The sequence below is a fragment of the Vicugna pacos genome, chromosome 10, assembly GCF_048564905.1.
Source record: "Vicugna pacos chromosome 10, VicPac4, whole genome shotgun sequence".
In the NCBI taxonomy this organism is placed as follows: Eukaryota; Metazoa; Chordata; class Mammalia; order Artiodactyla; family Camelidae; genus Vicugna; species Vicugna pacos.
The window spans coordinates 68,385,297-68,397,699 of NC_132996.1; the positions used below are offsets into that span (position 1 = coordinate 68,385,297).

The 12,403-nt window shown below is 54.8% G+C and overlaps 2 protein-coding genes across 5 annotated transcripts; one reads left to right on the forward strand and one right to left on the reverse strand.

Annotated features, from left to right (window-relative positions):
- Window positions 1–279: 279 nt before the first annotated feature.
- On the forward strand, window positions 280–8,967 carry PPP2R5B (protein phosphatase 2 regulatory subunit B'beta). 3 transcript variants are annotated; one of them, XM_072970246.1, is made up of 14 exons: window positions 280–901; window positions 1,346–1,814; window positions 2,588–2,784; window positions 3,392–3,493; window positions 3,653–3,745; window positions 3,871–4,001; window positions 5,161–5,220; window positions 5,321–5,429; window positions 5,940–5,993; window positions 6,067–6,117; window positions 6,240–6,359; window positions 7,253–7,380; window positions 7,648–7,749; window positions 8,166–8,967. In XM_072970246.1, exons 2-14 carry the CDS (start codon window positions 1,616–1,618, stop codon window positions 8,311–8,313), a joined length of 1,494 nt encoding a protein of 497 aa, XP_072826347.1. In that variant the 5' UTR covers window positions 280–901; window positions 1,346–1,615; the 3' UTR covers window positions 8,314–8,967. The 3 variants fall into 3 exon arrangements, with proteins under 3 accessions (XP_072826347.1, XP_006216741.2, XP_072826348.1); XM_006216679.4 differs by having other exon boundaries at window positions 1,367–1,814; XM_072970247.1 differs by having other exon boundaries at window positions 282–901; window positions 1,729–1,814.
- Window positions 3,940–12,383, reverse strand: GPHA2 (glycoprotein hormone subunit alpha 2). Of its 2 annotated transcripts, none has more exons than XM_072970253.1 (4): window positions 10,237–12,383; window positions 9,725–9,827; window positions 9,414–9,598; window positions 3,940–4,031 (listed from the first exon to the last, which is right to left on the reverse strand). In XM_072970253.1, the coding sequence occupies exons 2-4, from the start codon at window positions 9,825–9,827 to the stop codon at window positions 3,966–3,968; spliced, it is 354 nt and encodes a 117-aa protein (XP_072826354.1). In that variant the 5' UTR covers window positions 10,237–12,383; the 3' UTR covers window positions 3,940–3,965. The 2 variants fall into 2 exon arrangements, with proteins under 2 accessions (XP_072826354.1, XP_006216740.1); XM_006216678.4 differs by lacking the exon at window positions 3,940–4,031 and adding an exon at window positions 8,964–9,301.
- Between the last annotated feature and the right edge of the window lie 20 nt (window positions 12,384–12,403).

The window sequence follows — 12,403 nt, forward strand, 5'->3', positions numbered from 1 at the left end:
CTTTAAACCCAGACCATGATGTCACCATACACAGCAAGGGATGGGAGGGGGACTGCAGGCCTGAGGAGGGACTGCATTTCCCAGCAGCCTTGGGGGCACCACACCCCTCCCAGCAGGCACTGGCTCACTGCAGACTATTAACTAGTCCAGTGCTGGTTTCTACCGGGGTTGTAAAGTGTCCACCTGTTCTCAGGTGGGTGTGGGGTTCCCTTAGGGGTGGAATGCCTGGGGCACAGATGGCGCAGGCCAAATCTCTGGGCCTGACATCGGATTGGGCCTCTTTCCTGCCATAATCCTGGCATCACCCCCAGCTTCCTCGGCAGACTCCTGATTCTTCCTCTCTTCCCATGCAGTCTCCCTTACAGAACCCAGGAGCCCAGCCCCATTTGGATCCCGTCCCAGTCTGCTTCAGTCTTGTCCCCGGGTACCCGCAGGAATTACCCCTTTGGCAGCCCGCTTTAAGCGGTGCGGGGACTACATCTCCCAACTACCTGGGCGGGAAATTTCTGACGCAGCCCCCCTTCCCCGCCCCCCAAACCCGCGGGGAGGTGCGGGCCGGCGGGGGGAGGTGACTTGATGTCATCGTGAGCAGCTGGGCGGCGGGTGCCGGTGCGCACAGAGCTGGGGCTCCCGCGGCGCCGCGCGGGTCAGGTCCCACGACTTGAGGAGAGGTCTAAGCGCTGCCCGGGCCAGCCCAGAGCCCGCCGGGCGCTCGCGCCCCGACCCCGGGCTGAGTCGGGGGTATGCTCCGGCCCCCCCGGAGCCGGAGAGAGAACCCAGGAGCGCCGCCGCCCAGTGCTGGTGCCCCGAACAGAACCGCAGCTAAGGAGCCCTGAGCAGCCTCCTCCTTCCCCACCGGCAGCCTCTGGGGGTCAGCGACCAAAGTCTGGGCTTCTTAGAAGTGAGTGTCCCCCACACCCAGGGGCAGATGAGATTTGGGGGCGAGGAAGGAGAAACTGAGGTGGGGGAGAATGCCGGGTTCTAGAAGTGGGGTGGCATGGGGTTAGGGGCCCCATTCTTGAGGAGGTCCCAGGTGACCAGGATTAGTAGAGTAGGACCGGGGCCCCATTCTTTTAGGAGATAGGGGTGAAAAACGAGGTCCCCGTTCTAGGTAGGGCCTGGCTTGGGGGAGAGGCCCTATTTCGAGAGGGGCTGTTTTGGAGCCTGGGGCCTTTCAGTTTGGGAGAAGGGAGGAACATGTCTCGTATGGGAGGGGGTTGCACCTCTATTTAGAGTCTGGGCGAGGGGATGAGGGAAAGAAGACTTGGGCACTCAGCGGCAGACCCACACGCTGTCCTGAAAGAACTGACAGGGTCTGTCTGTCTCTTTCTTGCTGACCTCTCAGCTCTGACTTCTTTTTCCAAAGAGCCAGGGAGGGAATCTTCGGACGCCTAGGAAGGACCTGAGATCTGAGCCATCATCCTCTCTACCGTGCTTGCCCCCCAGGACTGGGCTGTTGCCGAAAGCCCTGGGGGGGGGGTTCCCAGGACTGTGGTTGTCCCCCCCGCAACTGCACAGGATGGGCCCAAGTTAGTCAGCCCAGCCTCACTCAGCATCCTCCAGGCCCATCGGGAACCGCAGGGGCTCTGAAGGCTTGACCTGCTGCCTGGCTGCCATGGAGACGAAGCTGCCCCCTGCAAGCACCCCCACCAGCCCCTCTTCACCGGGGCTGTCCCCTGTGCCTCCACCCGACAAGGTGGACGGTTTCTCCCGCCGTTCCCTCCGCAGGGCCCGGCCCCGGCGGTCCCATAGTTCCTCTCAGTTCCGCTATCAGAGCAACCAGCAAGAACTCACTCCACTGCCCCTGCTCAAAGGTGAGCCCAGCTGCTGACTGGGAGGGTACCTGAGTCCTGGAGTGGGCAAGTGAGGCTTGGGGGTGGGGTAGTGAGAAGCAGCTGGTAGCTGTGATCAGAGGGAGTTTGGATGGCCCCTTCCAGGCCAGGGACTCCACTATCTGAGCTGACCCCCACCCCCCAGCCCTCTAGCCCTCTCTGCTGACGCATGGCCTGACTGGCCTGTCATCCTTGGAGGTGGGGCATCTGGAGGTGGCGCCACCCTGGGGGGCAGACCAGGGCCAAGGGTGGGGCCTACAGCCTGGGTTCCAGGAGGCCACTAGCAGCTCAGCTGCTGCCAGGGTCCTGGAGCAGGTGCTTAACATGGCTCCCTACAATCACTGTGTAATCCCCCCCACCTCTGGGACCTAACTGGCTGAGGCGGAGGGCACCCTAGAGATCCTTGGTCTTCGCTCTTCTCCCCACTTCTGGCTCTTGGAATAGAGTGCCACCTATGAGAAGGAAGCAGTGGCTGTTTGGGGCACCTATGGAAAGCCCAGGCATCTGGGGTCTGTTACCTTGCTTTAAAATCAGGCTATCAAGCTCTGAGCCTGAGTTAGGATGAAGAGATGAAGTTATTGTACTGTGCAAGAATGGAGGAGGGCCACAAGTTATTTCCTCTCTGCAAGTAGTGGAAGATGGCACAAAAGATGGGGTCTGGGGCAGAGGAGGCTGCCCTAGGGATTAGGAGGGCCCGCCCCTACCCGGAGCTCTGGCAGCTGGGGCCCAAGGCTCAGCCCCTCCTTCCTCTCCAGATGTTCCAGCCTCTGAGCTGCATGAGCTGCTGAGCCGGAAGCTGGCCCAGTGTGGGGTGATGTTTGACTTCTTGGACTGTGTGGCCGACCTGAAGGGGAAGGAGGTGAAGCGGGCGGCACTCAATGAACTGGTGGAGTGTGTGGGGAGCACTCGGGGGGTTCTCATTGAGCCTGTCTACCCAGACATCATTCGCATGGTGAGCACTGGCATTTAGCCTCTAGGGGAGGTCTTGGTGGGCATGGGAATCCTCCACCTGCCTTTGGGGCCCCTGGGCAGAGAATAAACCTTTATTCTTGGGCTGGGCTCAAGGCCTGCATCTTCCTCGCCCACCCCAGCCCCACTGCTGCCCAGCATCCAGCCAGTGTAGGTCACTCAGTGCCTCTTGGGCCTGTCCCACCCTGCACTTTGGCTTATGCTCTCCTGAGGCCTGGCATATACCCCCACCACACACACATCCCTATCGCCATGGCCTGGCTCAGGTGCTGCCTCTTCCGTGAAGCCTCTCTCAGTCCCCAAGCTAGAAATCTCCTTTTTGCTATTTAGAATGTCCGTAGATCTTACCACTTTCTATCTTGTCTTCCCTCTGGACTGTACCTGATAGAGGGCAGGGTGTATCTCATCCACCCCTGGGTCCCTATCCCCTGGCCCAGGTCTTCCACGAACTAGGTGTTCAGGTAATGATTGCCAAGGAGTGAACTGCTTGCTGGGGCAGGTGCTGAGGCCCATTAAACTTTGCATGATGGATGCCCTGGCTTCTGCCTTCGAGGGCTCTTCCTTAAAGAACCCTGACTCTGCCCCCTCAGATCTCAGTGAATATCTTCCGGACCCTGCCACCCAGTGAGAACCCTGAATTTGACCCTGAAGAGGATGAGCCCAATCTTGAGCCTTCATGGCCACATCTTCAGGTATAAGGGCTGGGGAAGATAGGGATCTGAGTTTCAGAAGAGATCCGAGGAGCTGGGAGCGGGTCTTCTTAGATCCTGGACTGTTGGATGAGGGCCATAGGGCAGGGTGAGTAGGGAAGGCTGTTCTTAACTCACCTTTTCATCTCTCCCCTCCCCCAGCTGGTATATGAGTTTTTCCTGCGTTTCTTGGAGAGCCCAGACTTCCAGCCCTCCGTGGCCAAGAGATATGTGGATCAAAAGTTTGTCCTGATGGTGAAGTAGGGAGCCCAGGCTGGGTGGTACCAGGGGGCAGGGGTAGGCTCTCTGAGGGGTGTGGGGATATGATGGAAGCAACCTGACTTGGCCTCTTTCCTAACCCCTGATCCCGGGTCCCACAGCTCCTGGAGCTATTTGATAGCGAGGACCCCCGAGAGCGTGAGTACCTCAAGACCATCTTGCACCGGGTCTATGGCAAGTTCCTGGGGCTCCGGGCCTACATCCGCAAACAGTGCAGCCACATCTTCCTCCGGTGGGTGCCTGTGGCCTGCCCATCTGAGACCTGGGGAGGGAGGGAGAGAGCTGTGGGAAGATGGAGGAAAAGGCTCCTGGGCTGGGGGGACCTGTGGAACACTGGTTTACCGAAGTTTTCCTGGGCAATGTATTACATAATATTGCTTATAGAAATCCTGTGAGATCAGCAGAGAAAGGGTATTTATTTCCATTTTATAGATGAGGAAATAGAGACCAAAGATGAAGTGGCTAGTAGGGACCAGATCTGTTCAGGGGGCCTAGGATCTAAATCTTTTGACCCTCATTGTGCCAGGCTACAAGGACCCAAAGAAAGAGATTCCTTCTGCAAATGTGTATTGAGCACCAATGCCCAAATGACATCAGAGACCCACACGGCCTTATAGTTGGGACTGGCACTTGAGCTAGATGGCCTGTGTTTGAGTTTGGTTCTGGTTCAAGTATTTGGGTGGACTTGGGCAAATTATTTAAGCTCTTTCCTAGTTTCCTCATCTCTAAAGTGGGAATGATAGCTACACTAGCCCAGGGACACTCATCAAGATGAAATGCCTCTGAAGCACTCAGTATAGCTCCTGGACCAAGGCTGGGAATCTGTAACATTAGCTCTATTGTTATTAGCTACATAATAGGTGGGATGTGATCCCTGTCCTCCAGGAACTCAGAGTCTATTAGATTCTCTGCTTATTAATTTTGGGGCAAGTTTCGTTGAACTGCTGAGCCTTGATTTCTTCACTTGTATAAGGGATCTAATAAGCTCTACCTCCTGGGATAATTTTGAGAAGTACATAGCACAGAATAGATACTGTAAGTGTCTGATATTCTTTTGGTTGATTGGCATGAACAGTGAAGGACTCAGGCAAAGTGCCTGCTGACTGGATGGGGACCAGGTAATGAGGGCTAGGGTCTGGGGTAGGAAGAGATGAGTTGGAATGCTTCACTGAAGAGAGGTTTCAGCTGGGACCCAGAGTGGCACTGGATGTAACAGAGGTGGATGTGGATCTCAGTGGGGCCTGGTTTGGGGTATTGGAAGCATAGCCTCTGGGTTGGGAGAGAGTTGGATTGGTCTGCAGGGTGCGGCTGGGTAGGCAGGATGGCTGAGAGGGGCCTGAGCCTGCTCCAATTGCCTTCAGCTCTTCTGTATCCTTCTTTTCCTCTCAAAGGTTCATCTATGAATTCGAGCACTTCAATGGTGTGGCTGAGCTGCTGGAGATCTTAGGAAGGTGACTCTCTCTGGGCCTCAGCTGGAGCATCAGGATTCTGGGAGGAGGGACTGAGGCCCAGTCATCTGAACCCTCCTCATCTCTTCTGTCTCCTCCTCAGCATCATCAATGGCTTTGCACTGCCCCTGAAGACTGAGCACAAGCAGTTCCTGGTTCGGGTCCTGATTCCCCTGCACTCTGTCAAATCCCTGTCTGTCTTTCATGCCCAGGTAAGGCCTAGGCCTGCCCCTGCTGCAGCAGAGAGCTCCTGACAGAGTCAGGGAAGTCATCTGGGCTGCAGGGTCAGCCTGACACTCTGACTCCAGCCACACTAACGCATGAACTCATGGGATCCTCTCTCGCCTTTTTCTTTACTAATTCTGTTCCATCTACCTTAGAGAGGCCCTTTAAGGCCAATCTTAGACATCAGCTCTCTGAAGACTTCCCAGCCCCTCCCTCTTGACCGGCCCTGGGCAGGATTAGGCTCCCCTCTTTCTATATTCCCATAGATCATGACACGGATTTCGATTATGGAAACTTCTGTAAAATTTTTAAGGACTAGTTTGCTGAACGTTTCCCCTGTGAGATCACTGTGTCCTCACACACCATACACGGTGCCTGGTACACCCTAGGTGAATGAGAGAATAGACACAGTAAATGAGCAAATGTCTGGTGTCCTGTCCTGGTCCCCTGCTGACCCATCCTATTCTCTCTGCCTACCTCTTCCCCAACCCTTGCAGCTGGCATACTGTGTGGTGCAGTTCCTGGAGAAGGACGCCACCTTAACAGAGCATGTGAGTACCTCTGAGGGGACAGGCAGGCCCCCACCCCTGCAGGTCTGACTTGTTTCTGCCTCAACTCCCACAGGTGATCCGGGGGCTGCTCAAATACTGGCCAAAAACCTGCACCCAGAAGGAGGTATGAAGGGCTTTGATGTCCATCAGAGTGAGGTTGGGAGGGCTCAGATTCCAGAGGGCAGTCACGTGTGCGTCAGGGGAGATGGGAACTGCTGCCCTCTGTGTCCTTACACCCTACCCCAGGTGATGTTTCTGGGGGAGATGGAAGAGATTCTGGATGTCATTGAGCCCTCCCAGTTTGTGAAGATCCAGGAGCCCCTCTTCAAGCAGGTGGCTCGCTGTGTGTCCAGCCCCCATTTCCAGGTATGGGGCAGGGACAGGTCAGGGAGAGTCAGGGTATGGACTGGTAGGGTTGGCACACTGACTTAACATAGCTCCCTCTGTCCTTAGATTTTCCTCTGGACCTTCCTGGGTCTGATAATGGAGAGATGCTGGACTTAGGGTCAGGAGACCTAGGGTCTAGCCTCAGATCTGCCTCCCACTGGCTGAGGAGCCTTGAGCAAATCACTTAGCAACTCAGTCTGATTAAGCTTCCTCATCTGTAGAATGGGCTTCTTCATCTGTAGTGATCTCTTCACAGATGAGAACTGAAGAGATGGTAGCAAGAACACATTTGGTAAACTGAAATGGACATTTAGGAAACGGCCATGAATGGGATGGATGGTTGTCATCATTTTTCCCCTTTCTTAGTGACCTTAGGTTTCATTAGCCCCACTTCAGAGCCCAGCAAGGCTTCCCCACACCATCCAGACTGGCTGTAACTGATGTTCTCCTGCATGTGTGTGTGCAGATTTTCTCTCATTCTTAAGAGCCATAACCTGGTGGTTAACAATTTCTCCTCACAGTGATTCTGGCACTTCGGTTTACTAAATACCTCATTTGATTCTTACAATAGCCCTATGGAGGTAGCTATTATTAGCCCCACTTTACAGATTTGAAAACTGACGGGTTAAATGCCTTGCCCAAGGTCATGTGGCCAGTGTGTAGTGGGGCTGGGATTCACTCCTGAGCGTTGAACTCCAAATCCAGTGCTCTTTTCACCTTACCACGTTGCTTCCTCTGGTGGGTTAGATGAGCCCTGAAGATGGGGTGTGTGGAGGGCAGGGCTCCCTGGGTTTTGAGTTGGGGATGGATACCAGGCCTTGCACATGGAGGGAAGCCACTGTCAGGTGCTCACTCTCATCTTGCTGCCCTAGGTTGCAGAGCGGGCTCTGTATTTCTGGAACAATGAGTATATCCTGAGCCTCATTGAGGACAACTGCCACACTGTGCTGCCTGCTGTGTTTGGGACCCTCTACCAAGTCTCCAAGGAGCACTGGAATCAGTGAGTGCCCAGGCCTTGACCTAACCCACAAAAGCTGCGGCAGGGCCAACCAGTCCAGAACTAGGGTTACCCCCAGCTAGAGAGGATCAGGGAAGGCATCCAAAGATGGTGGAGGAGTGATGAAAGGAGCAGGAAGAGGGCAGTGCTGTGGAATTCAGGGCTGCATTCTCTGTTTGGGACACAAGGAGAGGCAGAATGCTGGAGAGGGAGGTGGGACCCAACCGAAGTTGCTCTCATCTCCTCACTCCTTCCCTTGACCCTGCCAAGAACCATTGTATCGCTGATCTACAATGTGCTCAAGACCTTCATGGAGATGAATGGGAAGCTGTTTGATGAGCTCACAGCCTCCTACAAGCTGGAAAAGCAGCAGTGAGTGTTGGGGGGCTGGGCACGGAGGGAGAGGGGAGAAAAGCAAACAGGAACCAGTTCCTAATGGTTGGAGGGAACTTAAGAGGGCAACCCACATCCCATCTGATCAGGCGTTTAAAGTCTCTCCCTACGTTCCTGCCAAGTGCTGGGCCATCTGTGCCCAGCTCTCACCTGTATCCTCCAATTATCCTCCTAAGTACTTCTTCTGAGGTATGGCGCCTCCTCCCACCCTTCAGCTGGGGCCTCTCAGGGCTAGGCTAATCTATCTGCCCCATGACCACAGGCTGGGACCAGTCTCTCCTTACTGCTTTCTCCCCTAAGTGAAAGGTTCCCTTTGCAGAGTTGGGTGGCGGCGAGGGAGGCTGGACTGTAGGTCGGGCCCCAGGTAGCAGAACTGCCTCGCCCTCTCTCCACAGGGAGCAGCAAAAGGCTCAGGAACGTCAGGAGCTGTGGCAAGGCCTGGAGGAGCTACGGCTACGCCGGTTACAGGGGACCCAAGGGGCCAAAGAGGCCCCACTCCAGCGGCTTACACCCCAGGTGGCCACCAGTGGAGGTCAGAGCTAGAGAATCCCCAGAAGGGGAAGAGCTAAACCCAGAGCTGTCAGTCCCTCCATCCTCCCTTCTACCCAGAGGCCCAGAGAGAGACACACAAACTTCTGGCCTTGCCAGAGTGGGCTTGGAGGGCTCCCTACCTGGCCCAGTGTGAGCAGTTTCCACTGGGAGGGAGAGGAGGAGAGGAGGAGAGATGGTGGTCCTGGCAACAGAACTCTCAGGCCCTCCTGGCAGGGCATGACCAGGGCAAGCTTGACCAGGAAGCTGCCATTGGGGATCTGCCTCTGCCCCGCAAAGCTGGGCTGTACACTGCAGGCAGGTTCCCATCCCCTGCTCCCAGCCTTGGGCAAGGGGACCCAGCCCCTTGGCTGCCCCACCTTGTGCCAGCACAAGGTCTTTCCTCACCCCACCATGGGATCCATGGTCTATTTATTCTCCCCCAGCTCATCTGCAACACAGACATTACCCAGGGCCTGGGGCACCCTCCTTCCTCCCCTCCCTCACCCTATACATCCTTGTCCCCTTTTTATTTATTGGGCAGGGGGAGGGGTGAGGGCACAGGCAGAAGATTCCCCATGCCTTGGGGCAAGGGAGGGTGGTCACAGTAACCATGGTCTGTTCCCCTTTCCCTGGCTGGGGGTAGATTTAATAAAGAGAGAAACTCAAGATCTGCTTGCTTTATTTAGGGGTAGGGACAAAGAGGAAAGTGAAATGATGAAGGACTGGTGAGGAAGCCAGGCAGAGGCAGGGAGGAAGCAGAAAACTCCCGCCTCTCGGGAGGTGACAATCAGAATCTTAAGAGGGTTGGAGCTGTTGTCCTTAATGAGGTTCAGGATATACAGGATCTACTCCAACCTCAAACCCTCTGACGAAGGGGAGGGTCGGGGAGAAGGATGGACTAGTAGCGTGAGAGGCGACACATGTCACACTGGCAGGCCCTGGCTGTGAAGATCTCCAGCTCTTCCCTCCGGTCCCCCCCACAATGCAGGTGCACCTTCACCTGTGGAAGAGGTGGGTGTCTGTTCCAGCCCCCTTCCTTGGGCCATCTTAGAACCCCATCTCCTCTGTCTCCCCTACCCACGATGAGCCACCACCAGACTGGGCCCCCTCACCTTCCTCAGGGTGCTGATGGTGCAGCACTGAGAGACGGAGGTGATGTTATGTCGATAACCACTGGCCACCAGCACAGAGTACCGGGAAGGGAAGGCGCTGGACTCGCAGTGGCCCACACAGGCTTGTGCCACATGGGAGCCCTGGCAGGTGCCTTTGCGGTCACTTCGCACCGTCACATTGAAGGCTAGGAAAACAGGCGACAGTAGATGATTGCCTGAGCCTCACTGCTCCCTCAGGGGTGCTTTCTGCCCCTCAGCCCAGTCCATCAGCTCTTTGCTCCCACCCAGTTCTCTGCTCCCAGGTTACTTACGGTGCAAGTGGCAGCCTGGGATGGCCGCCTGCCGACCCTGGTCTTCAATGACTGCCAGGACCAGCAGGCAGAGGAGCAGGGTTTGGGGGGACGCCATGGGCATCTGAAACACAGTGGGTAGATAGCTGTCTCTAGATGGATATGCAGGTCGGAGGGGGAGTTCTTTAACTACTGCATGCCTCCAGGGCTAGGCTGGTCTTTCTCATTGGGGTGATGCATGCCTGAGGGGCTGTCTTTTCCATATATCTGTCTTTTCCTTGTATCTGCCTTTTGGTGAGTGTGTGTGTGTGTGTGTGCGCCTGTGATTGAGTGTCTCCGGATGAGTGTTGAGTGTGAGCAGCTGTCTCAATGTGACTTGTGTGTCAGCCCACTGCAGTGATTCTCCCCTGGAATTTCCCCTACCATCTGGAGCATAAACCTCTGCCTCCCTCCATCTGCCCTGTCTTGGCCTGCAGATCCCTTATCTGCAGCCCCAGGCCCTCCCAGGTCTCCTCCTGCCTCAGTGAGCTCACCACTTCCAAGGCCGAGGAACTGAATGGCTTGCTGAGTGGCTTGCTGAGTGGCTCTTCTTGCCTCCTGCTGGTCTCCAGAAGATGCTGGCTCTCTGGGTTTTTATTTGCCAGTGTTCTGCAGCCACGCCCTCTTGGAGATCGGCTTTCAGGCCTGCCTCTCTGCCTGAGGTCTCAGCAAAACCACCTGGGAAATCCTGCTCTTCTCTGAGGTGTGGTCCTCAGAGAGCAGCTTCTGCTGCTTTCTGCTTCCCTTCTGTCTAAAAGCTGCCTGTGGCCCAGGGCTGGGCAAGTGAGTTAAGAGAAAAGCCCAGGAGCTGGTGGAGTGGGCAGCATGTGTGTAGTTGGGGAGAGAGGGCTCTAGATTGGGCTGAGTTGTGGCCACCTGTGTTCTCTTCCTTGCTGTGTGACCTTGGTTAAGGACACAAGGACACTTCTGTTTAGGGCCTTGCCAGCCCACTCTTAAAACTACTAAACTCAGCCCTGCTTGTCTCTTTCATCCACTGCAAAGGAAAGGGTGGTGAGGAGACTTACGAACAAGGGAAATGATAGCAGTGGGGGTCTCCTGAGAGGTGCGTGATGGCAGAGCCAGGGGGGAATGGGGGTGGGGTGCAGGTTCTAAGTCCATTTCAGAGTTTCACTGTCAAGTGGATGACTTTTCATCCTAGGGGTCAGCTACAGAGTGGGGCTCCCCCAGCCCCTGGAATAACAGGAACCTGACACGTGGAAGAGCCTGAAGCTGTCAACCCCAGCAATCTGATTGTTTAGTCCAGTCCTGGCTCTGGTATTACAGGTGAGGCAACCAAGGCTCAGAGAAAGAAAGTTAGTAAAAGTCACAAAGCTAGTTCATATCAGGGCTGATCTAGAACCCAAATCTCTTGCTGTTCATGCGTGGTGTTAAATTATACTTGGGGCAAGAATGTGGCAAGTTGGAAAAAGACCCCTAGTCAGAGGAGCCACAGGGGCTGGGGCAGGGTAGAGATCAGAAGGAAGCCTGTGGTGATTCTGGCCCCACATACCCCAGGGCCACTTCCCTCACTGACCTGCTCAGAAAGGCAGAGCCAGCCACACAGCCTGCCAGAGCTGGAAGGCACTTAAGAGCTCATCAAATCCTACCCCTTCATTTTCCAGATGAGAAAATAAGAACCAGAAAGGAAAGTGATTTTGCTGAGATCTGACTGTAAGCTAGTTGGAATGGTACTCAGATCACCAGATTCTGGAGCTGTGCCTTTGAGCAGCTTTGTAAAGCAGGCTGTGTTTGGACGGCCGGGCAAGGTGGTAAACACGACTTGTCTCTAGTCCTCCAGTCCTCACATGCAACAGCTTCCCCTTTGGCCCTCCTCCCCTCCAGTCCCAGGCCCTTCAGCAGCCCACCTCTTTTCGCCTCCCCACCCAAGGTAAAGGCATCAAAATGAGAGATTTCCAAGGGACCTCAGCAGTCCAGCCCCAATGTTTTCGCTCACCACGGGAACCTTCCAGCATCTGACAGATAATAAGCTTTGTTTAAAAGCTAGAGGTGGTGACAAAGGCTCATTACCTTACAAGGTGACCCATTCTAATACTAGACATCTCTATGGTTAAAAAGTGATTCCTTTGTTCTGAGCTAAAATGAGTTTCCCTAAATTCCCGTATTTTGATCCTCTGTGGCCTCACAACACAAGTCTAATATGTCTGTCTCAGATCAGCTGTTGGGTTACATGAAGAGTGAGGTCTGGGGTGAGGGTATAGCTCAGTGGCAGAGTGCATTCTTAGCATGCACGAGGTCCTGGGTTCCATCCCTAGTACCTCCATTTAAGAAGAAGATGGTGGTATAGTGGTGAGCGTAGCTGCCTTCCTAGTACCTTCATTTAAAATAATAAACAAACAAACAAACCTAATTACCTCTCCCCACCACCAAAAAAAAAAAAAAGACAGTTCAGATGTCCTGGTCTTCTCCAGGGACCCTAACCTACACTGATTTCCAGTTAATCTGATCAGCTAATCTGCATTACTGTCTAGAGCCAAAGGGATAGGTAGGTGAGAAGCATTTATCTAAGAGATGCACTTTGGGACCAAACTGGGTGAACTGAGGAGACATGATTTCTTGAGGGTCAGCAGGGCTCAGGACATTTAGTCTTGCAAGACCTCATTCTCTAACCCCGCCTGGGAAGTTTAATGGTACAGTCTCCGC

Excerpts from the sequence above, each read along its gene's own strand:
- PPP2R5B (XM_072970246.1), top strand. The coding sequence starts at position 1,616 with ATGGAGACGAAGCTGCCCCCTGCAAGCACCCCCACCAGCCCCTCTTCA. Across the intron at positions 1,815-2,587 it reads TCCACTGCCCCTGCTCAAAG|ATGTTCCAGCCTCTGAGCTG; the intron begins GTGAGCCCAGCT and ends CTTCCTCTCCAG. Across the intron at positions 6,118-6,239 it reads AAACCTGCACCCAGAAGGAG|GTGATGTTTCTGGGGGAGAT; the intron begins GTATGAAGGGCT and ends ACCCTACCCCAG.
- GPHA2 (XM_006216678.4), bottom strand. The coding sequence starts at position 9,827 with ATGCCCATGGCGTCCCCCCAAACCCTGCTCCTCTGCCTGCTGGTCCTG. Across the intron at positions 9,599-9,724 it reads CCCAGGCTGCCACTTGCACC|CCTTCAATGTGACGGTGCGA; the intron begins GTAAGTAACCTG and ends CTGTTTTCCTAG. Across the intron at positions 9,302-9,413 it reads CCATCAGCACCCTGAGGAAG|GTGAAGGTGCACCTGCATTG; the intron begins GTGAGGGGGCCC and ends CCTCTTCCACAG.